At 46.8% G+C, this 20,697-nt stretch overlaps 7 protein-coding genes and 1 long non-coding RNA gene across 9 annotated transcripts; 4 read left to right on the plus strand and 4 right to left on the minus strand.

Annotated features, from left to right (window-relative positions):
• Positions 1–256: 256 nt before the first annotated feature.
• On the plus strand, positions 257–3,003 carry Sec10 (Exocyst complex component Sec10). Its single transcript, XM_002137451.3, has 6 exons — positions 257–393; positions 447–1,348; positions 1,404–1,991; positions 2,049–2,238; positions 2,302–2,619; positions 2,685–3,003. The coding sequence occupies exons 1-6, from the start codon at positions 361–363 to the stop codon at positions 2,781–2,783; spliced, it is 2,130 nt and encodes a 709-aa protein (XP_002137487.1). The 5' UTR covers positions 257–360; the 3' UTR covers positions 2,784–3,003.
• A 179-nt stretch (positions 3,004–3,182) lies between these two features.
• Positions 3,183–5,802, plus strand: Npc2f (Niemann-Pick type C-2f). 2 transcript variants are annotated; one of them, XM_033376596.1, is made up of 5 exons: positions 3,183–3,637; positions 3,759–3,767; positions 4,724–4,831; positions 5,386–5,555; positions 5,635–5,802. In XM_033376596.1, the coding sequence occupies exons 1-5, from the start codon at positions 3,493–3,495 to the stop codon at positions 5,719–5,721; spliced, it is 519 nt and encodes a 172-aa protein (XP_033232487.1). In that variant the 5' UTR covers positions 3,183–3,492; the 3' UTR covers positions 5,722–5,802. The 2 variants fall into 2 exon arrangements, with proteins under 2 accessions (XP_033232487.1, XP_001358814.1); XM_001358777.4 differs by lacking the exon at positions 3,759–3,767 and having other exon boundaries at positions 3,271–3,637.
• A 700-nt stretch (positions 5,803–6,502) lies between these two features.
• Kal1 (Kallmann syndrome 1) lies at positions 6,503–13,202 on the plus strand. Its single transcript, XM_002137453.3, has 7 exons — positions 6,503–6,872; positions 10,724–11,383; positions 11,458–11,576; positions 11,642–11,835; positions 11,910–12,298; positions 12,449–12,515; positions 12,873–13,202. The coding sequence occupies exons 2-7, from the start codon at positions 10,761–10,763 to the stop codon at positions 13,050–13,052; spliced, it is 1,572 nt and encodes a 523-aa protein (XP_002137489.2). The 5' UTR covers positions 6,503–6,872; positions 10,724–10,760; the 3' UTR covers positions 13,053–13,202.
• Slimp (Seryl-tRNA synthetase-like insect mitochondrial protein) lies at positions 13,135–14,698 on the minus strand. The gene has a single exon (XM_001358778.4). The coding sequence runs from the start codon at positions 14,616–14,618 to the stop codon at positions 13,218–13,220; it is 1,401 nt and encodes a 466-aa protein (XP_001358815.3). The 5' UTR covers positions 14,619–14,698; the 3' UTR covers positions 13,135–13,217.
• A 219-nt stretch (positions 14,699–14,917) lies between these two features.
• LOC6897337 (putative mitogen-activated protein kinase 14C) lies at positions 14,918–16,417 on the minus strand. The gene is made up of 2 exons (XM_002137454.3): positions 16,325–16,417; positions 14,918–16,155 (listed from the first exon to the last, which is right to left on the minus strand). Exon 2 carries the CDS (start codon positions 16,112–16,114, stop codon positions 15,002–15,004), a length of 1,113 nt encoding a protein of 370 aa, XP_002137490.2. The 5' UTR covers positions 16,115–16,155; positions 16,325–16,417; the 3' UTR covers positions 14,918–15,001.
• A 107-nt stretch (positions 16,418–16,524) lies between these two features.
• Positions 16,525–18,125, minus strand: LOC4801777 (mitogen-activated protein kinase p38a). The gene is made up of 2 exons (XM_001358779.5): positions 17,978–18,125; positions 16,525–17,921 (listed from the first exon to the last, which is right to left on the minus strand). Exon 2 carries the CDS (start codon positions 17,852–17,854, stop codon positions 16,754–16,756), a length of 1,101 nt encoding a protein of 366 aa, XP_001358816.1. The 5' UTR covers positions 17,855–17,921; positions 17,978–18,125; the 3' UTR covers positions 16,525–16,753.
• Positions 18,083–19,806, minus strand: LOC26534406 (uncharacterized). Its single transcript, XM_015181907.2, has 3 exons — positions 19,718–19,806; positions 18,330–19,650; positions 18,083–18,221 (listed from the first exon to the last, which is right to left on the minus strand). Exons 1-2 carry the CDS (start codon positions 19,768–19,770, stop codon positions 18,810–18,812), a joined length of 894 nt encoding a protein of 297 aa, XP_015037393.2. The 5' UTR covers positions 19,771–19,806; the 3' UTR covers positions 18,083–18,221; positions 18,330–18,809.
• On the plus strand, positions 19,537–20,232 carry LOC117183265 (uncharacterized). Its single transcript, XR_004468406.1, has 2 exons — positions 19,537–19,628; positions 19,698–20,232. It is a non-coding gene; the product is annotated as an uncharacterized lncRNA (long non-coding RNA).
• Positions 20,233–20,697: the final 465 nt, after the last annotated feature.

Genomic DNA, 20,697 nt, shown 5'->3' on the forward strand with positions numbered 1-20,697 from the left:
ATTGCAATTTGTTGTAAAAGATATAAGACACGGTAGTAATACATAAGTAAGGGCGCGCGCATTCATTTTATAATAAATCTTTAAGAAAAGCATGAAGGTTTGGAATTTTTAATAATAAATAACGGGCGCCAGACATTTAAATTCTGATATTGCCAGTGCGGGAAAAGACTAGCAGTGTGGCAACGCTGAAAACAGCTGATTCTCAACTAAAAGAAACTTGAGGAAGAGGAGAGAGACAGTATATTTTGGTATATTACTGAGGGTCAGACCGTATATTTTATTGCCGCGGTCACACTGGAAGCAACAAAAGAACGCCTACAAAATATAAATAATATAAAATAATTAATATAATTAATTATTATGCTGTCCCAGTACATGGAGGAGTTTGAGCAGGTGAGTGAAGTTGAACATTAAAGAGAGTTATACTCATGACCATGCCCATTCAGGAGCCTTTTGAGGTGGGAGAATTCATAGAGCGCCTGACCTGGCGCACCAACAATGAACTGCAGAACAGCGAATTTAGTCCTGTGGCCCTGCACGACACCTTTATACAGACGATCAAGGACCTGAAGATACTGCAGGAGAAACAGCAGGGCAAGTGCGAGCGACTCGAGGAGTCACTGCGCCAGGAGAAGGAGTCGCATGCAAAGAAAATCTCCAAGCTGCAGGAGCGTCATCAAACGGCCATTGATTGGTTTGGACAGCTGGATGAGAAAATCAACTCGGTGGCGGGGAAGATCATGCATCTGGGTGAACAGCTGGAGAACGTGAACACGCCGCGCAGTCGGTCCGTGGAGGCGCAGAAGCTGCTTAATTTTATGTCCGAATTTCTGGCCGCCGGCCCCGTAATAGTTAACGACATCTTTACGGATGCAGCTCGTCTGAGTGAGGCAGCGGATGTGATACAGAAGCTGTATGCCATCTCGCAGGATCTGCCGCCGGGTAAATTTGCCGAGTCCAAGCGTAAAATAGAAAAGAAATATGATGAAGTCGAACGACGACTGATCGAAGAGTTTGCCACTGCCCAGAAGAGCGAGGATATTGAGCGAATGAAGGCACTGGCGCAAATACTCTCCCAATTCAAGGGCTACGCACAGTGCGTGGACGCTTACATCGAGCAGAGTCAGATGCAGCCGTACAGCGGCAAGGACATATTCATTGGGATTGTGCCGCTGTGCAAGCATCACTATGAGATCATCAAGAAAGTGTTTGCCAACCCACAGCAGGTCATGTCCAAGTTCATACTGAACATCTATCAGCTGAAGCTGCATCAGTATGCAATGACCAAGCTGGAGGATAAAAAGGATGAGGAGAAGTACCTGCGCACCCTCTACGAACTGTATTCACGGTAAAATATCCAACTAATAGCAGCCAGTTTCATAGTCTAATATTTCCCCTTGCAGCACTTTGAAACTCTCCACCGATTTGCAAATCTACATGTCCACCATCGATGATGATCTGCTGCAGAAGCTAACGCAACAGATTTTCATGAAGAACCTGGCCGGCTATGCCGAAATGGAAACTAAATGCCTAACAGCCAAATGCTCATCGGAGCTGGAGAAATTTTATGCCAGCAAGAAGCATCAGAAGACGCAGACCACCAAGGGTTTTCGTCGCAACATGGAGGTGCTGATTGCCACGCGGGCGAACATCAACATAGCCGCCATCGAGGACTATGGCGGCGAGACGTTTCTCTCCGAGGAGCTGGCAATCAATATGCTGCAAGAGGCCAAAGCCGCATTGAAGCGTTGTCGCCTACTCTCCACCGAGGCCGAGCTGCCCGCCAATGCCATTAAACTGAATGACATTCTGCTGCGTTTCCTGATGCACGAGCATGTGGACTATGCCCTGGAGCTGGGCCTCCAGGCAGTGCCACTGGCCGAGGGCAAGGTATTCCCGCAGCTCTATTTTTTTGATGTGGTGCAAAAGACAAATATAATTGTGCATCTGCTGGATAAGTTGTGCAACACCTCAGTAATACCTTGTGTGAGGTGAGCGTGCATCATCAGATACCATATACTAGTCTCCTAAAAAACCTATAATTGCAGCAACACGGCCAAGTATTCGGACTACGTGTTCAAGAAGCGCATACTGATGGAGCAGATCGAAACGAAGCTGGATCAGGGTCTGGATCGTTCTATTAGCGCTGTCATTGGCTGGGTCAAGGTCTACCTCCAGTGCGAGCAAAAGAAAACCGACTACAAGCCAGAGATTGATGTCGATACCATATCCTCAGCTGTAAGATGGGTGCATCCATGAGTGAAATGTTTTATTAATAATTCATCTTATCCTATCCCCTAGGCTTGTCTGCAAGTGGTGCAAAGCCTTCAGCCCGTGATAGTGCAGATCAAAAAGTGCGTGGACGGCGAGAACTTGCAGAATGTTCTCACAGAATTCGGCACACGACTGCATCGTGTTATCTACGATCACCTGCAGACGATGCAATTCAATACGGCCGGTGCCATGTGCGCCATTTGCGATGTGAACGAGTATCGCAAGTGCATTAGGGAGCTAGACAGCGCACTGGTGACGCAGCTTTTCGACATACTCCACGCCCTTTGTAATCTGCTGCTGGTGAAGCCACAGAACCTTCAAGAGGTCTGTACGGGCGATACTTTGGTGAGTGGCGATTGAGTTTCCCCGTCTGTGGGCTGTCTAACGTTTTATCATCCCATCAAATATAGAACTATCTGGACAAGTCTGTGGTGAGGCAATTTATTCAGCTGCGCACTGATTTTCGGGTCATCAAGAACACCAACTATCTGAAGGGGATCATTGAGTGAGAGAGAGCGCAGCGCATAGCCCCGCCGATGAGTCACATTCCGAAATTTTCCACCTAGAGCGGTGCTTTCTGTGAATTGATTGGATTGATATATTGAATGGGGAGGACATTATCAAATAATATTTAATTATAGTATACTCTTGGTTCTTTAACTTTCAATTAAACTCGAGTGGCGGCTGGTGGTTCTTGGTTTTATCTACTCGAACACGACGACAAAACCACTTAATTTATTTTTTTCCCGTATGGGTTTCTACGCGTGTCGCCCGGCCCCATTCCCCGTCGCAGCGGATCCAAAACAAACCCTTGACGACGTCACCGGCTACATTTCTATCTAAATCTTGACGGCGAATCGATCGGGCTACTATCAGTCAGAGTAGGAGTCAGACTCAGAGCTAGCTCCCAGTCAATAAATCAAAGTTTATGGCCGCTCCCGAGAGGGCGCTCTCCCACGGCAGATACCAGCCGGAGTGGCCAGCGGGCGTTCTGGTAACTATTAGGCGGTGGCTCTGGTGCCAGTTACCTGTTAGCCGTGAAGCAGTCCGTATCTGCGACCAAAGAAAACCGTTGACCGACCGTTCGTGATCCGCATTATCGATCCTCTTTGTTATTGTTATTGATATTTTGGAAACGAAACAATTTCTGCACACCTACGCAAATACGCGAAAAGCTTAACGACCCACTTATTCTAATCGTTGCAATCGAATTAAGCCATGCGCGGCGCTACTGTTTACTACCTTAAAATACTCTTGGCCATTTGTACGGTCCACGAAATGGCCGGCGGCCTCATCAGGAACACCACGGATGCCGCCTACAAGAAGTATCTGTCACTCAAGTCGCTGCCATTCGAAGACTGCGGTGAGTAGAACCCGGAGGAGGTGGTGTGTTTGAAAGTGTAACCCAGACAAGTATCCCATCGACCGAAAGAAACAACATACCATAAATATGTACCGGAAATCGGAAACAAAATATTTTGTAGCGTCATCGAGTAAGTGTTACGAACCATTATAAATACCTCAGAGAGAAATCTCATCCCATTATTTGGGTTCTACACCTACATTCATAAAAAATATAAGTATCGTAAAACATACTATTATTTCTGATAATGTCACAATGATATTACGATTTTCTCCGAACAAAGAATATAGTGAGTAAAACGAGAAATACTTTGGTATATTACTACCATCAATCAATGATGAATATCTAATCGGAGTGCAAAATTTTAAGTAATGAAATGAAAATAATTGAACGATTATTAAGTACTTTCCTTTTGGGTGGGAAAAAACCAATGAGGCATGGGAAAATAAACGAAAGTAGTTTGAATCGAATATTTACAACGATAAAGATTCAAAGACTTATCCAAATCGCTGTACAGCATCAAATTTGCAATACTTTAAACCATTTGAAATACCCTAACGATTCGGAAATCTCTCTAAGAGTATCAGACATATTGATAAAGCTTAATTCAATTCTGGTTTTTACCGTTTGTTTGATTAAGTGGATTATTTATTGACTGGCACACAAAATCAATGATTTATGCTCTGGTCTAAACTGGATTATAAACTATAGTAAGTACGAGTATCATACCCTTAAGTTAAGAGAGATTACCTTGCAGTTTCGATTAGACCCCCCGACAGGACTGAAATAAAAGCCAAATGAATGAATAGATTACATAGAGCTGCTGCTAAATTTGAAAGATAGATATTGTTTTGAAGGCCTTGGAAAGTGCAGTTGGTCAACGATTAGGGAATATATACAATGTGCTCGTTGCAGAGATAACCCTGCCAGGAGAATGGCATTGGGTTTACCAAAAGTAATATCAAACTGGAATGATTCCTAAGTCTATTCTTTTATTCTAAACTACTTTTTATAATATTCAACTGGAAAGATTCCTCACTCAAAACGATTTTTTCATTCTGATCTTGTTCTGATTTTTGTTCGCAGGTTCTTTGTACAGAGTCAACTACCTGGACATCGAAAGCTGCTCAACATTACCTTGCTCCATGAAACGGAATGCGATTATTAAGGTGACGGTGCTCTTCGATGATAACGGTAAGACTAAAACCCCACTGATAACACGCGATCCTATGCATCCAAATGTACTATGAAATGTACGAGCGAGACCAAAAACCACTCGGAAATAAAAATAGATCTGCGCGGGCGAAGAGATTGTACAAATATTGTATTGTAGTCAGGGAAGTAGACGTGTACGGATACGGTAGTGTGTGAACCAGGCGATAATAATTCGTGTATGCCATAAAAGTAATTGATCCAAGATTGTAAATCACATCACAAAATAATTTGAGCAATTTAGCATTATATGACTTCACTTCTGTACCGCCCTCGGAGGAGGAGATAGCGATATCGATTCATAAATAAAATAAACTAATTTGTGCCTTAATGATATTTTGATTAGTCAGCACAAAACAGTGCGAGTATCTATGCAGATGAATGGATCTCGGCACGTTTCAGATTTTTTTTAGTGTGAACATTGGGCTTAAGCGAAGATTGGCAAAAATAATTGCGATAAATATGGAATACCCTTCCAATTAGAATGGAAGTCCGCCAAGTTTTCGACTCCGACTAATCGAATATACATATCACAGGCAATGGCGTCACCTTCCTGAAGCACGAAGTCCGCTGGGTGTTCAACTATATCAAGACCCAGGCGGCCATATCACCGGATCCATGTGATGGCGATCACGACTGTATCATGAGTGCCAGCGATGGCAAGACCTATTGGGCCAATATTTTTGTGAACGAAACATTGCCGGTGGTAAGTAAAGATCACAATCCAATCTCATAATTCGCACGGATCATTAAGATAGGTTTTCTTCCCTTCTCCCACCTTTCAGATGCGTGGCAGCATGCTGTGGGAATCCAAGGATGAGTGCAATCAGAACCTCATATGCTTTGAGGTCCCAGTGCTGATCACAGTGTGAATACGACTCGTACCGTACATATGTATACGATATACGTACAGATAAAATAAAGTAATTGGTGCATGCAAAACTACAGTGAAATTTGTGACTGTCTGCGTGTGTGTGCATCCTTTAATGAAATTTGAATGAAACTCAGGGCGAAGAGACAGAGAGTACAGCGGGAAGAGCGAGATCGGGCGAGTGAGTAGGCCGGAAAAACAATAAGAAAGGAGGGTAGATTCGAGGGACAACGACTTGATACCCATCGTTTCTGGCATTTGTTCAGATTTTGATTAAATTTGAAGGATGTATTTAGTTACAGATTGGAATAAAAAAACGAGATAATGAAGTAACCCATTTATTGAGGAATTTCGATTTAAAATTTTAAAACTAAGGCACTGTATCTTCATCGACTCTGACTCCATCTTGGTGGTGCTGATCGGGCATACAGAAATACCCATCTCTGCCAAGGGTATAACAATCACGAGATCTTTGCTTCGGCTGCTCCTGCTGAGACTCGTCGTCGTAGACTCACGCACACTGACCGACCGCGAGAGAGGATAGAGAGAGTGAGAGACAGAGACAGAGAGCGGTCGAGAGCAGAGCACGGCGCTACAAGTGGAGCACACACTCGTGCAGGCCGGCAGGCAGGCAGCCCCCGAAGCGTATGTGGGAGAGTAGCCGAAGAAGAGCCGAAGAGCGACCGAGCCCCACCGTTCAGCATCCAGATGCACAGGGGGTCGCCCCTGCAATTGCGTTTGGGGCCCGGTCCGGCGGCCGGCCCCGGTGTGTCCGTTCAGTGTGTCAGTCAGTCTTTGCGGTTGCAACGCGACGGTCGACCCGAACCAAGCACTAAGCACCAGACCAGGCACCAGGCACCAGGCACCAGAAGACACCCATACACCAGTGCTCCAAAAGGAGCGGAACGGACACCGGGACAGTGCAAATCGAAAAACGGAACAGAAACAGAAACACAAACAAAAAAAAAACAGAGCCGGGCAAATATCGGGCGTAAATTAAATAATAAGATCAAAGAACTCGAACTTAAAGTTAAACCGCCTCGAACCGCCTGGGTTTCTTAGTGGATCATCGGATCGGAACGGGGATTCGATTCGGTGTGGGTGGAGCCAGAGCAAGTGCCTCTGAAGTTCCCCGAAAGCATTTCCATTATTGTAAGTACATACCTAAAAATGTATCGCACTCGTCTCTCGTTCGGTTGCCATTTGCGCAATTTTTGGTCGGCGTAAAATGAGATTGCCTGCGTGCTAATTGCGGCAATCGTGGCGGACAGACGAACAGGCGGACAGGCGGACAGCGGACAACGGACAACGGCCCGAGGTACTGCAGACAGAGGATGGGTGGGATTTGATGTTGACAATCGGCAGGGCAGAGTCTTAGTGGTCATACCCTACGCATCGAATGTTTCTCTACAAATCGGAAAACCTTGAAGCTAAGAACTTGACACCGCCTTGACTTGCAACACCACATCCAAATGCTCCTCCGCTTTGTCAAGCTCCGTTTCGGTTGGGTGCTTTGTACATTTTCTGTTCAGCTAGACCCAAAACGTGGTCAGGATCAAGGTAACAAATGGCTTGTGGGAAAGTCCGCATCTCATATAACTCTGAATGAATGAATGAATTACTGAATGAAGCGCCCTGCACGGGTATGGGGAGTGGTGCTGTGCGTCCATTACTCATGTATCAAAGGGAATGGGTATATTAGATGATATAGGATCCTACCATATCCGCAAATAGGTTTCATTTCCAAAGCCTCCTCTTTGTAAGTCAAGAATTTAGTGTGAAAATATACAAATTGACTCTTTTCTTTGGAGTTTCTGGGTTATCCCTCGAATGTTTTTTCTGATTATATTCCACAATAAATAATTGGTTCTGTATCTACTGTGATTCAGAATTGTTTGCTGGTGCCTGTTGTCCGTTGCCGTCCCGCGAAAGAACCCCATTGAAGTTATATTTTTAATTTGAGATCCTCCCCTCTGCTCAAAGGCATCTTAGCGCCGAAATTGATGATTGTTCCGCTTTGGGGTGTTTTGTTACTCTCAAGCTCACTTCCTTCTCTTTCCCTAAGGGCTCGGACGCAAAGCGTTTTTTCTGGAACTACCGATGCACTTCAGCAGAACCACAATACGATGACGTTGCTTGTTGTTAAACCTATACTCTATTAAAGGGTACTAGGATGTGGAATAGATGTTTGAAACGCAGGAAAATGAAGTGTTTCAGACATGTGTGCCTCGAGAAAATCGTTCAGACTGGATTTCTTTGCATCCATCTGTTTTCATTGACCGTATATGATTAAATCTCGAAACTCGAAGCGTTTAGATCGGTTTTCTATATCATATTATAATTAGGTGCCATATACTTAAAGGAAAATGGCATATTAAACAGAAACACTAGAATATTTAAATTAAAACAGACAGATATACAGGACATCAATTCACTAAATATTCTATTTAATACGGCCCATATTTAATATAAATATAAATAAGAAACTCTTTAAAACAAATATAATCAGGCAGGCTCCGTTTTTCACTTACTTTTGCGGATTACGTGCTCAGCCAAAACGGAGCCTGGCTGAATATATATATCAAATATGAAAATATTTAATTTAAATCTTTACAACTTCCACTCTCGGAGCAGATCTATTGGTTTTATATAGTACATTTAAACATATTAAACTTTTAGTGAATGAATAAATTAACGATAGACAATTATGCAACCAATCCCAAATATCTGTACTAGAATCCCAATCATCGCCTGTCATTTGTAGCCGCTCGCTTATGAGAAATTTGAGAAACACCCATTCTACGAATGTGTTCTAGTGGAGGGTCAGACGAGTATATCTACCATAAGATCTGCAAGGGTATCAAATATTTCGGTTCCCAAGAGCTAATCTTGCACTCTTAGTGTTGTTGCTGCTGCTGCTGTTGGTCAAAGTGTTAAACGATTTGCATCATATTACACACAGTTGCTGCTGTTGGTGCCGCTGCTGGTGCTGCTGTTGCTGCTGTTGCTCCTGGGTCTGGGTCTGGGTCTTGGTGGTTTGCCTGGCCATTGTCGCCAGAGTCGAAAGCGTCGAGCCTCGTGCTATTGCTATTGTGCTAAGCTCCGCATGAAGAGCGAGGCAGATGGAGGCGACGGAGCTGGAGGCAACGCTGCAACACTGGAGGCAAAACAAAAGCAACGCCAGAGCCACCAGCAGCAGCAGCAGCAGGAGGAACGGCAACCACCAACGATTTATCACAGCAACGACGTCAACGAAATCGATCCGGATCTTAGACCCCCTCCCCCCTACCACCTACCACCTCTACCGGAGTCACCCTGAATACAAGTATATACGTATGTATCTATGTGCGAGTATGTGTTCTCCTTTCCCCCTGTGTGATGTTTTGTTGTGTGTGTGAAGCATAAAATGTAATTTTGAATTTTTGAATCGTTAAAAGCAATTAATTGCCACTACGCAACGGCAGCCAGAATGGCGGGGCATGCCACTGCTCCACTCCGCTCCAACTGTCTCATCAGCATCAGACCGGCCCCCCATCCACAGCCACATCCACATCCATTCAACCCACTCTCCCCTCCACTCCCCACCATTCCACACTCCGCACACATCCAGAGAACGAACCCCATTCATATGACAGGCTGCATGGTCGCCATAGCTTTACGAGTGTACTGCCCAATTTTGTTGCAAATTTTTCGTTCCGCGGAACTTGTGGTGCATTTCATCTCGTCTCCTCTTGGACGTTCGGTGTCGGTCGGTCTTCTGTCTTCTGTCTTCTGCCGTCCGTCGTCTTTCGTCGATCCGATGATCGTCGCGCGCACATTCATTTGTCGCTTAATGTCCCTCAGTTAGGCCGCCCCAGGCCGCAGGCCTCTGTGTGTCAGAGTCGGTGGCATCTCAGGCACTCCACTTCCACTCGCCTCCAAGCAACCACTGTACCACCGTACCACTGTTGCGCTGCTCCTACTCTCTTATCCCCACATTCTGCCCCTGTGCTTTGCTGTGCTGTGCTGTGCTGGTCTGTTCTGCTCCCAGAGTGTCTGTATCGCCTTGGTATGTGCGGCATCTGCTGGCTAGGCTTCTGTGATGTGATCTGATGATGAGGCTGCTGAGGCTGCTGCTGCTGCTTCAGCTTCTGCGGTGGTGCTTCTTTCTGTGGATGTGGATGTGGTGACATCCACTTGCAGCACTCGCACATTCGTCGTAGTCGTATTTTCTCTTGGTTGCACATTCACACGCATCAGCCAGAAAACAGCAACAGAAACAACAGCCGCCACATAAACCGACGACCGACCGACAGACCGACCGACCCGACCATCGACCATCGACCATACCATAAAACATTAGTTTCCCATTTGCGTGCTAAATACCCTACATGGAATCCACACGGGCATATCGATTGTTAGGGCTTGAATGTTTTGGCTATGGGATGGAAAGGTACTATCTTACAAATACTTCTAAGCTGAGCGCTCATTGTGGCTCGTCTCTGGCAGAACAGGTACGCCGGGATAGGCTCAATCATTGCTTGATTATCGAAATCTTTCGTCATTCTTCAGGGGAGTAGCCAATTCATGTGCAGGGTGACTGGAGAGTCGTATAAATCTGTGGGTCTTGGAATGGGGCAGCCGCAGCCTCTCTGTCTCGTTGTCCGTCCGATACCTCTCTCGTGGCACGCACTATGATGCGCGCTTTGAAGTCCTGTCAAGCACTTGAGATACATTTATGTATTTTTTGCATTTTCATTGCTTCGACTCGGCGGCATGCGGGGGACCGGGCGGCTGCGCACAAATGCGAAGAATGATTAGTTAGTTGGTCATGCAAAATGGGTGAAACCGGTTCGGATCGTAAGGCATCGCATAGCGAACGATCCTTCCAGCATAATCAACATGCAGCATGTGGCATGCTGATGATCGGCAGCGGGGCACACAAATTATGAACGCACGGAATGTCCCAAGAGTCGAACGATTATGATTATGAGAAAAGAACTTACCTGGCGAATCATTTGCAGATTGCAATCGTCGGAGCAGCATCGGGGCATCATCACCATGGAAGTGCACTCCCTGAAGGCGGCCCTGCTGGCTCTTCTGTTGCTGCTGCTCCTGCTGGGGCATTGCTCCCCCTCGGCCACCGCCAGCCACCAGGTGCAGCGCCAGCGAGCGCCTTGGCTGCGCGACAGCATCGACATTAAGGACAAGATCATAGAGCTGCAGTGTCTGGCGCGATGTGGGAGCACCACCAGCACACGGGCGGAGCGGGAGCGGTGCCTGGACCAGTGCATCCTGGAACTGCTGCGGGCACCGCGCGCCGGCAGCTGTCCCCCCCTGGGCAGGCAGACACGGCCGCGACTCTCCTGCCTGGACAACTGTGTCTACGATCACGACTGTGCCGATGTGCAGAAGTGCTGTGTGTCCGCCTGCGGGCCGGTGTGCGTGGATCCGGTGGGGGTGCGGAATGACACGGAACTGCCGCCGATACCCAGGATCCAGTACTTCAAGATGTCACGCGGCCACAAGGTGGAGCTGCGCATCGAGTCGTCGCTGCTGGTCTACTACTTCCACGTGGAGGTGCGCTCCCACATCGGCCGCTTCTTCGCGCCCCGCAAGCTCGGCCTCTGGCAGTGGCAGAAGGTGGAGAAGATTATGGAGACGAACAGCGGGCGGAGCAAACTGTAGGTCACCCACCCACGGCCCAGTCGCGGCACCAATCGATGATTCCATTCGCTTACCTAATTCCAACCCACAGCACGGATGTCTTCTTCAACATGCGCCCGGGTCGCTGGTACCAGGTGCGGGTGGCGGCAGTTAATGCGTTTGGCTTCCGCGGCTACTCCCAGCCCACGCGCCCCTTCTCCTCGACTGGCAGTAAGTGTGGCCATAATCCCAACACGCCATCCCCCCTCAGCTAATGCTAATGGTTTTTCTCACAGATCCGAAGCCACCCAAAGCCCCCAACGATTCGAAGATTATATCTAAGCAGTACGATGGACGCTTCATGAACGCCAAGCTGGTGTGGTGCCCCTCCAAGTCGAATCTGCCCGTGGAAAAGTACAAGATCATTTGGTCGCTCTATGTGAACAGTGCAGAGGCCTCGATGATCACCCAGGACACATATGTGAAGGATGTAAGTCAGCCCAAAACACGACTCCGTCTCGGCAAAGTTCCTGTTGAATAATTCTTGTCATGCTACCCCCACAGTCGCACCAGTTCGAGATCAGGAAACTGTTGCCCAACTCATCGTACTACATACAGGTGCAAGCCATTTCCTACAGCGGCTCCCGTCGCCTGAAATCCGACAAGAAGTCGTTGCTGTTCAACACCACGCTGCAGTCCCTCGAGCCCTATGCTCCACTGCAGTGCTCCTCGCACAGCTTTAAGCGCAAGTATCATCACATCACCAGCTCCAGCTCCAGCTCCACCACCAGCACCAGCACGGAGAGAACTTCCACGCCGGTCAACATCAATGAAGTTGCACCCGTCGTGAATCGGACCAGCGCCGCCGCCACCTCGCATGATGTGCGTTTCCGGCTGAACCGGAAATTCGGCATGATTGTGCAGATTTTGGGATTCCAGCCACACAAGGAGAAGTAAGCGATGCTCTCATGCTGTGCTCGTGTGCCCGTGTGCCCGTGCTCTCCGTACACATGTTATGCAATGATTTTTGTAAACATTTCTGCCCCAAAAAACAAACAACAAAAAAAACACACACACTTTTCTGATGCCGCATTCGATTACAGGGTCTATGAACTGTGTCCCCAGGAAACAAACTGCGAACAGCGAGAGTTCAGTGCGATTCGAGCCAAAGTAAGTACCGTACCCGCACTCCAACCACACCCACACCCACACACACACACACAAGTATTGCTGACGGCTGCCACGAGCCACAGAAAGCCACCGCTAGCCGGGTTCGTGCCATTCGGAAAGCCAGCCGCCCCCATCGATGGCCAGCCCAGTGATTAGCACATTGCCTATAAGTATTTCTTACATGGCAGAATTCATGTTCGTTGGCGTTGGACACGTTTTTACAGCGCCACGTACGTGGTTTAATTGTTGTTAGGAAATTCGATCCTAAAGGTCTAGGTGGAAGGGACAAAGATCAAGGATTTGCACAAAACCCAAAATAACCCAAATAAATACGATATTTTTGGCATTCTTTTGCAGAAAGATTCTCTGGAGTTCAGCAAGCTCAAATACAACACCACGTACGTGCTGAAGGCCCTGCGATCAAGTCCAAACTCTGTGCTGGATGAAACGAGGAATGTATTCACCTTCACAACGCCCAAGTGTGAGAATTTCCGCAAGAGTTTTCCCAAGCTGGTGATCAAGTGCGGCGGCGAGTAAGCAACGCCTCAGCCAGAGTAAGCGATGGAGAGAGTTCAGACGCACCCCCCCAGACCATGAGATTATACTAGATTGTAAATAATTGTATGTAAAACTTAACTTTTTACTTATTGTTAGACCTAAGCACACCACATACAAACTGAACAAAGATCCCTCTCTCGATCTCTATGTGAAGAGGTCCTTGAACTGCTGCAGATCCTGCTCCATCGTATGTTTCCCACCGGAGGAGGAGGCCCCCACCAGTCTGCAATTCTCCAGGCGTATGTTGTGTTCCAGCAGCGCCGCTATAAGTCGCGTGGTGTATAGCACAGGTCCTCCAACTAAATGCAAGAAATCGTAGTGCTTTTCCCGCCTCGTACTAAACAGAATGCGTTTTGACACAAAGTCTCCGTAGTTACTGATTCGTCCCACACAGACGTAACGCTGAAGCGACGGGGCATATACCTCGATGACCGCACGCAGGCTTTCCGACGGAGTTAGGCATGCCGCTGGCGCATACACAATGCGAAAGGGCACGTCTAGGGCTTTGTAGAAGTCGATAGCAAGGCTCAGGATATGTTCCAGCTGAGCGTTTGCTTCGTCCGCCGTTTGGGTGGCCACAAAGCTTTGCACAGCATTCGTTTGGGTGGCTGTATAGAGACTGGGAGTGGGTCCGTAATGCTGAGCTTCGGCGCGATTGTAGCTGCGTCCACAGCAGACATAGCGTAGGGGCAGCACGGAGGGGTAGACGCAGAGTTTAGTCATGGCCCCCAGATAGCTCTCGAAAGCGGCACCACCGGTCAGGTAAGCAGTATTTATCTTGTTTTGGAGATGCTCCTCCCTGACCATGTGATAGTCGGCCAAAGGCGTGGCGTTGGCCTCCAAAAGAACACAGCGCACAAAGTCCGGATTGGCGGTTTGAACAAAGTCTCCTTTGGTGACGAAATAGCGGCCCAACGACTGCATGGCATTGACATCAAAATGAGCTGCCTGCTCCATCATGTAATAGCGATTATTATCCACAAAGTGAATAAGATCTTTCCGATCTAAATGGGATGGTACGTTGCTAGTGCTGCCCGGCAGGCTATGACGATAGAGCAGTACCTCCTGGTCTCCAGTGGGACACTGGGCATGCAGGCGATTGGGTAAATGCAAAAAATCATGTATAAACTCATCCTCGATGGGGTAAAGTGCCTGTTTAAGGCCTTTCAAATCGTTGCGCAACGTTTTTCCCTGCTCTTTGAGCTCTTCAATCTGCTGCTCGCTGCCTCCCTTTTTGGTTAGTTCTTTGAGATTTTTGGTGACTGCCTCACGCTCTCCCACCACCCTCTGGAGTTGCTCATGGTGTGTCTGGTACTTTTGGTACTTGCGGAACACACTTTCCAGACTGATGTCCAGGCCACGGCTGGCGATACTCTGCTCCAAAGACGCGGCCTCGTCGAAGGTTCCGGCGAAGTCCAAATACGGCTGCAATGTCGCATAGTTTTCGTTCGCCTTGTCGCCGGTTATGTAAAGAGCGGAGATTTTCCTGATGGAACCCTTTTGAGCCGCACGGCAGCTTCTTAAAACAATTTGAAGGCCTAACATTACTTTACCGGCCGAAGACAAGCAATTTTCACAACAAAACAATCCAATCAGCTGTCGGCAGTGATGCCAGATAGGGTGGTTTCCGTTGAGGGTATTCCAACAAACTGCCATTTCACTTGAAATTGCCAGTTCATACAAAGAATATGTTCCAAACGAATCTATGTCGAGCCCCTCAGCGTATTTCCACGAGATATGTCCTCTCGTATGCAGCCGTATCCTTATGGACTGCATGTCCGAGCTTTTCTTGATATAATAGCTATCAATGTCATCACTCTCCCAACCAACCAAGTGCACGCCAAATTGCGATTATACAGCCGAGTACGACTGGTTTTATTTAAAAAAAAGGAATTATAAAATATACATATATCTTATCAAAATGAATATCACAATTGATCCCCTTGACACATTGCGCTATTCAAAACTTCCCCGTAGGCGGGAGGAGGTCTGAAATTCATGATTTCATTTAGCACAAGCTCCTTCCAACACTTAACAGAAAGCCAATCCATGTTCTCAAAATTTTGATCGTAAAGTGGAGCAGTGTCCTCGTCGTTGTGTTGAGGCTGCACCAAGTTTCTCAGGAAAGGATGTCTCAATGCTTCATCGGCGGTTATGCGATTTTCCGGATCCATTACTAGCATTTTCTCTATTAAATCCACGGCCTGAGAATTGCCCATACCGAAAAGTTCCATAAAATCGCTTTTCGTCCTCCTGGGTAAGGATTCCACGTAGGTGCGAGCACTTTCTAAGTCAATCTTGCTTTTGAACTCGTCCGATGGTGTGCCCATTACATCGATTATGCAATCAAGTTGATTTGTATAGTCCCTTCCTGGAAAGAGCGGTCGCCCCGTAATCATTTCGGCAAAAATACAGCCCACAGACCACATATCAATTGCCTTGCTATAGTTCCTCCAGCAGAAGAGGATCTCTGGGGCACGGTACCATCGCGTCGTCACATAAGTTGTCATATCTTTACTGTTCAATCGTGCCATGCCGAAATCCAGAATACGCAGCTCACAGTCTTTGTTCACAGCAATGTTTCCAGGCTTCAGGTCGCGATGAAGGACTCCGGCACTATGAATATACTTTAAGCCCCTGAGTATCTGATAGAGGATCACTCTAATTTGATTGTCCGAGAGCTTTTGTGACCGTATGGTTTTATGAAGGTCTGCATCCATTAGATGAGTCACTAAATACACCTGCTGAAAGTTCTCCAAAGTGGGAGAAGGCGAAGAAGGATGGAATACGTCCAGTAAACTAATTACATTCGGGTGATCCATATGCTTCAGCAGACGTATTTCGCGATAGACTCGTTTGGCATGCTCTGCGGTTTCGAATGGCTGCAGTAGTTTCTTGATTGCAACATTCACATCGCCTCCCCGCAATTTCGCTTTTGAAACCTGGCCAAAGGATCCAGCGCCAAGAAGCCGTTCGATCTCATATACATCTGGTACCTCCCATGCCTTCTCATCCATTACGAATTTTGTGAATTTCGACATTTTATTTGTACTCGTTGGACTGCTGCCCACCGTAGCGTTCCCTGAGGCGATGAAAAATAAACTGATTTAAAATGGTGCTCACCAGCTTTCCTCAATACATTTCTTATCAAACGATAAGTGGAGTCTAATCGGTGCATTATTCACTCCTGGTTTATGGCCGGAATTGGTATTGGGCAGGAAATGATAAAACATACTGCCAGAAATACTTACAAAGCAAAGATCTTGTTCTGTTGAGCGTTTATCAGCACACTTGCGTTGCAGTTAAATTCGAAATTGCATACTAAAAAGTCTTATCTATATATATATATCATAGAGTATTTCTGAACTACCAGAGCTGTCAGATCGGGCAAACCTGCCCCATCGATGGCGTTTATGCGGTTGAATTTCGTGATGACTTGAAATGACTAAACTTTTACGAAAAAACGCATTTAATATACAATGCAAAGAATAGATTAGTGGCAAGCAATAACAAATTTTTAAATATACAACACAAAAATATTAGTCAACATTAAGATTTGGTACATTTTGAGTACAAAAGGCATCATTTAAACAACTTTGTTGCGTAGGTATAAAAAATAGAAATCCTCTCCTGAATAATACTTAAAGACCTTGATGGTTGCTTTGTTGTTTGCTCGATTATCATTTCATTTCCTGTAGAACCTGAGCGAAAGACGGTGGCGGCTTGAAGTTTGTGACCTCTTTGTAAATGAGTTCCTTCCACTTGTCCACTGGGAGATCCATGTCCTCGAAACTTTGATCGTACAGCGGTGAGGTATGCTCGTCGCTGGGCTCAGAGTACTTCTCCAAGTACGGATGGGCCAAGGCTTCTTCGGCTGTGATGCGCTTCTCGGCATCCAGCTCGAGCATCTTCTCCACCAAATCAATGGCCAACGGATTAGCGTTTTCAAACACCTTCTTAAAGCTTCGTCTCTTCATGGGCGGCAGTGACAAAATGTAATTGCGAGCACTCTCCGACGAGATCTTCTTCATGAAGTCGTCGGGCGGCGTGCCCAGCATCTCCATGATCAAATTAAGCTGATGAATATGATCGGTGCCCGGAAAGAGAGTGCGTCGTGTGATCAGCTCTGCCATTATGCAGCCCACCGACCAGATGTCCACCGTTTGGTTGTAGTGCTGCCAGTTGAGCATGATCTCCGGGGCCCGGTACCAACGTGTGGCCACATAGCCGGTCATCTCGTTCTCTGTTGGCCGCGCCAGTCCGAAATCGAGAATACGCAGCTCGCAGTCTTCGTTGACTGCAATGTTGGACGGCTTCAGGTCGCGATGAATAACACCGGCACTGTGAATGTACTTTAGACCCCTGAGTATCTGGTAGACCAGGAATTGTACGTGATCGTCGGACAGGTGCTGCATCCGTATGATGTTGTTTAGATCCGCATCCATCAAGTGGGTGACGAGGTACACCTGTTGAAAGCTCTCCAGCGACGTGTTCGCCGGATGAGGGTGGAATATGTCCAGCAGTCCGATCACATTGTCATGATCCATATGCTTCAGCAGTCGCAGTTCTCGATACGTACGCTTCGCATGTACGGACGACTGAAAAGGGCGTGCCAGCTTCTTTATGGCCACATGCATATTGGTTCCCCGAACCAGAGCCTTCGAGACCTGCCCATAGGCACCAGAACCCACGGGCTGCAGGTTCTGGTAGATGTCAGGGATCTCCCATTCTGTGCGGTTTATGTCCAATTTGTAGAACTTTTGAGTCTTTGACGCTGACATGGTTGCTGCTCCTATTTCTTTGACGCTCGTTGCCGTTGCCGTTGCCGTTGCCTTGAACTATTGGCACCTATCAAAGTAGAGATATTAAACAGCAATACGAGCAAAACAAATATGGCTGATTACGTTTATCTTGAGCGATGAAGCAGTTCCACGGGCACACTGTACGCCCAAGTGTATCAACAGGAATGCCAAGAAACGTCCGAAAGCATATTTATTTGTTCTATTACTCCACTTCGATGCGTGTTAGGGGGACGTGAATCAGAGTATGTGTCCCGCCAGCAACGAATTCCGTATGCGCTACAGCCACACATAATGGAAACGAGAAGTTGGTTCAGGTTTCAAAGGTCTGGCCTATGATCCATTTGAGCTACAACAAAATGAAGATCATTTCACTTTCATATCAGAAACGGCTTTGGTAAGCTAATATGCTTTATAGTTCAAAATGAACCGCATTTAAATAAAAATAAATACTCACACACGGATCAGCTGTAATGTCCCAAGGTATATTACATGGAAGGTAAGGGGAGAAAGAGAAAACGAGAGAGTGCCAGCCTTACCCCACATTCAATAGACCTTGCAATAGGCCCACTATAACCCCCGTTAAAATTCAAATTCAAATTAAATTAACAGATGCGGGAAAGAGCAATCAATCTGCAATAAATTCACCTGCAAATAAAAAAAGTAAAGTAAAGTAAAAGTAAAAGTATTCATATTTATTTTAGGATTTTGTAAGTTGATATTGAAAAGTCTTATGTTGATAGAAACTCGGTTCAAATGGCATAAGATACTAGAGGCAGTTTATTCAGTCGGTAGGTACCAAGCCCCTTTAATATTAATGGAATTAAAAGTAATAACAGAAAAGCTTCATTTCAGGACTTAAAGCGTAGAATGAATATATAGTAAATACTTTTTGTTTTAAGGATTATTTTGAAAAATCCATTATTTTTTGCTGGCTCTACTTCTCTCTAGCGTCTGGCACCTCGTCAAACGCAACCGGCAGTGTCTGGGACCCTGAGGCCACCGATGTCTTCGGCGTCAATGGTTCAGTCGTCGCTGGAGTCCAGATGAGCTTCCGTCGTATATTAGCATGGTGCTTTTCTAGCCGCTTCCTGTTGTTGTACCTGACATACATTCGGCTCCGACCGCTCACTGTGTAGTCGCTTTCCTGTTCCCCGGGAAAAAGACTCAGGAGTTCGCTCTCCAAATTCCGGCAGTTGCTTATCGACAGTGGAATTTTTTTTATAACGAAATGGTCGGCGATGGCATTTATGGCCGTTCTTCTTAGATTCGGAGTCAGGGGTTCCGGTCGGCCCACGCGCTGCAGTAGCGCCGTCGCCCCAACTGCTCTTAAAATGACGGCAGCCGTGCTAGCCGGCGAGGGCTTACGCACTCCAGACCCTGCACTGTGAGAAAATGAGGGGGTACGCGCCTGGATTTGGCGGATTGCGGTGGCGTTCCCAGCTTGCTGAGCAGCAGAAGCCTGGATTTGCCGGATTGCGGTGGCATTCCCAGCTTGCTGAGCAGCAGAAGTCTGGATTTGCCGGATTGCGGTGGCGTTCCCAGCTTGCTGAGCAGCAGAAGTCTGGATTTGCCGGATTACGGTGGCGTTCCCAGCTTGCTGAGCAGCAGAAGTCTGGATTTGCCGGATTACGGTGGCGTTCCCAGCTTGCTGCGCAGCAGAAGCCGACGAGGACGCCTTTGACGGCGTCTTCTGCTTCATTTGAATCCCGAGGAAGAAACCAAGTGGCTCTTCCGGCGTCGCCACTTTGTTTTTGTACGTAATTTTAATTTCCAATCTGAAAAAGGTTCATTTAAATAGATTTTATTCGAATTTTTACCGCAGAAATTGGCCAAACAACGTACTCGTCCATGGTCCCACTTAGATTTGTTGTATTCGCGGCGTCGTTTTTCACCATTTTGTTTCATCTTCATCTTCGAGCTCGGAAGCAGCACAAAAAGGATTGCAAATTTTCCTTTCGTTGCAATGAGAGCGAGAGGGAGGCAAGAGTTCTGATCTAACTGCCGCACAGTGGGTCAAGCTTAAACAATTTTCAAATTACGGCTATACATATGTATTATACACATTACACATATAATATATTAGATATATATGTATTGTTGGCAATAAAACAACACATGAGAAAAACGGGACAGGATTGACCGTTTTTTGCCCACTGTGTGGTATTTGACCAGATGAACAGCTGCACTTTGACGGTCGCCATTTCCAACCAGACTTCGACCGCGTTCAGTTTAATTTTCTGCGAACGTAATGGAGCTTGAAGAAGTTTTCGCAAGCCACCCACGGAAAAATATTGTATTTCAAAAGAGTTTTATATAGAATCGTATTGTGTATAGAAATGTAGATCGAGTAAATGTGAGCTTAATGCTAACCATAGAGGTTGACATCGAAATGAATAGCACTTAAACAAAATAAGCCCCTGTCCAGGACAGACCCTCCTTCTTCTGTGGAACCTTCACAATGACGCGGCGGCCAGGCCGTACTCCGATTTGTTGGCACGCTCGATGACCTCGTCGAGCATCGAGCATCGCATCTTCGCAATGGTCATGCTGTCCTCGGCATCGGCGAACACCGTTGGCTGGACAAAGTAGCCGGGAAGGCCACCAGCTTGGCGCCCTGCTCTTCATCTGCTCTTGGTTGACCTAGACACTCTGCTCGGTGTTTAGGTCGAGGGGATTGCCCACGGTCCTCTTCACGCGCTGTGCACTGCGATCCACGAATCTCCTACAAATCTAATATAGGGTATAAAAAGATTACGGAGATTTTGTTCCGCAATTGAGATGGCAGTGCTTCGATAAATCACTCGACAGCTGATCGCTGGTGG

Source organism: Drosophila pseudoobscura, chromosome 2 (assembly GCF_009870125.1).
Source record: "Drosophila pseudoobscura strain MV-25-SWS-2005 chromosome 2, UCI_Dpse_MV25, whole genome shotgun sequence".
Lineage (NCBI taxonomy): Eukaryota > Metazoa > Arthropoda > Insecta > Diptera > Drosophilidae > Drosophila > Drosophila pseudoobscura.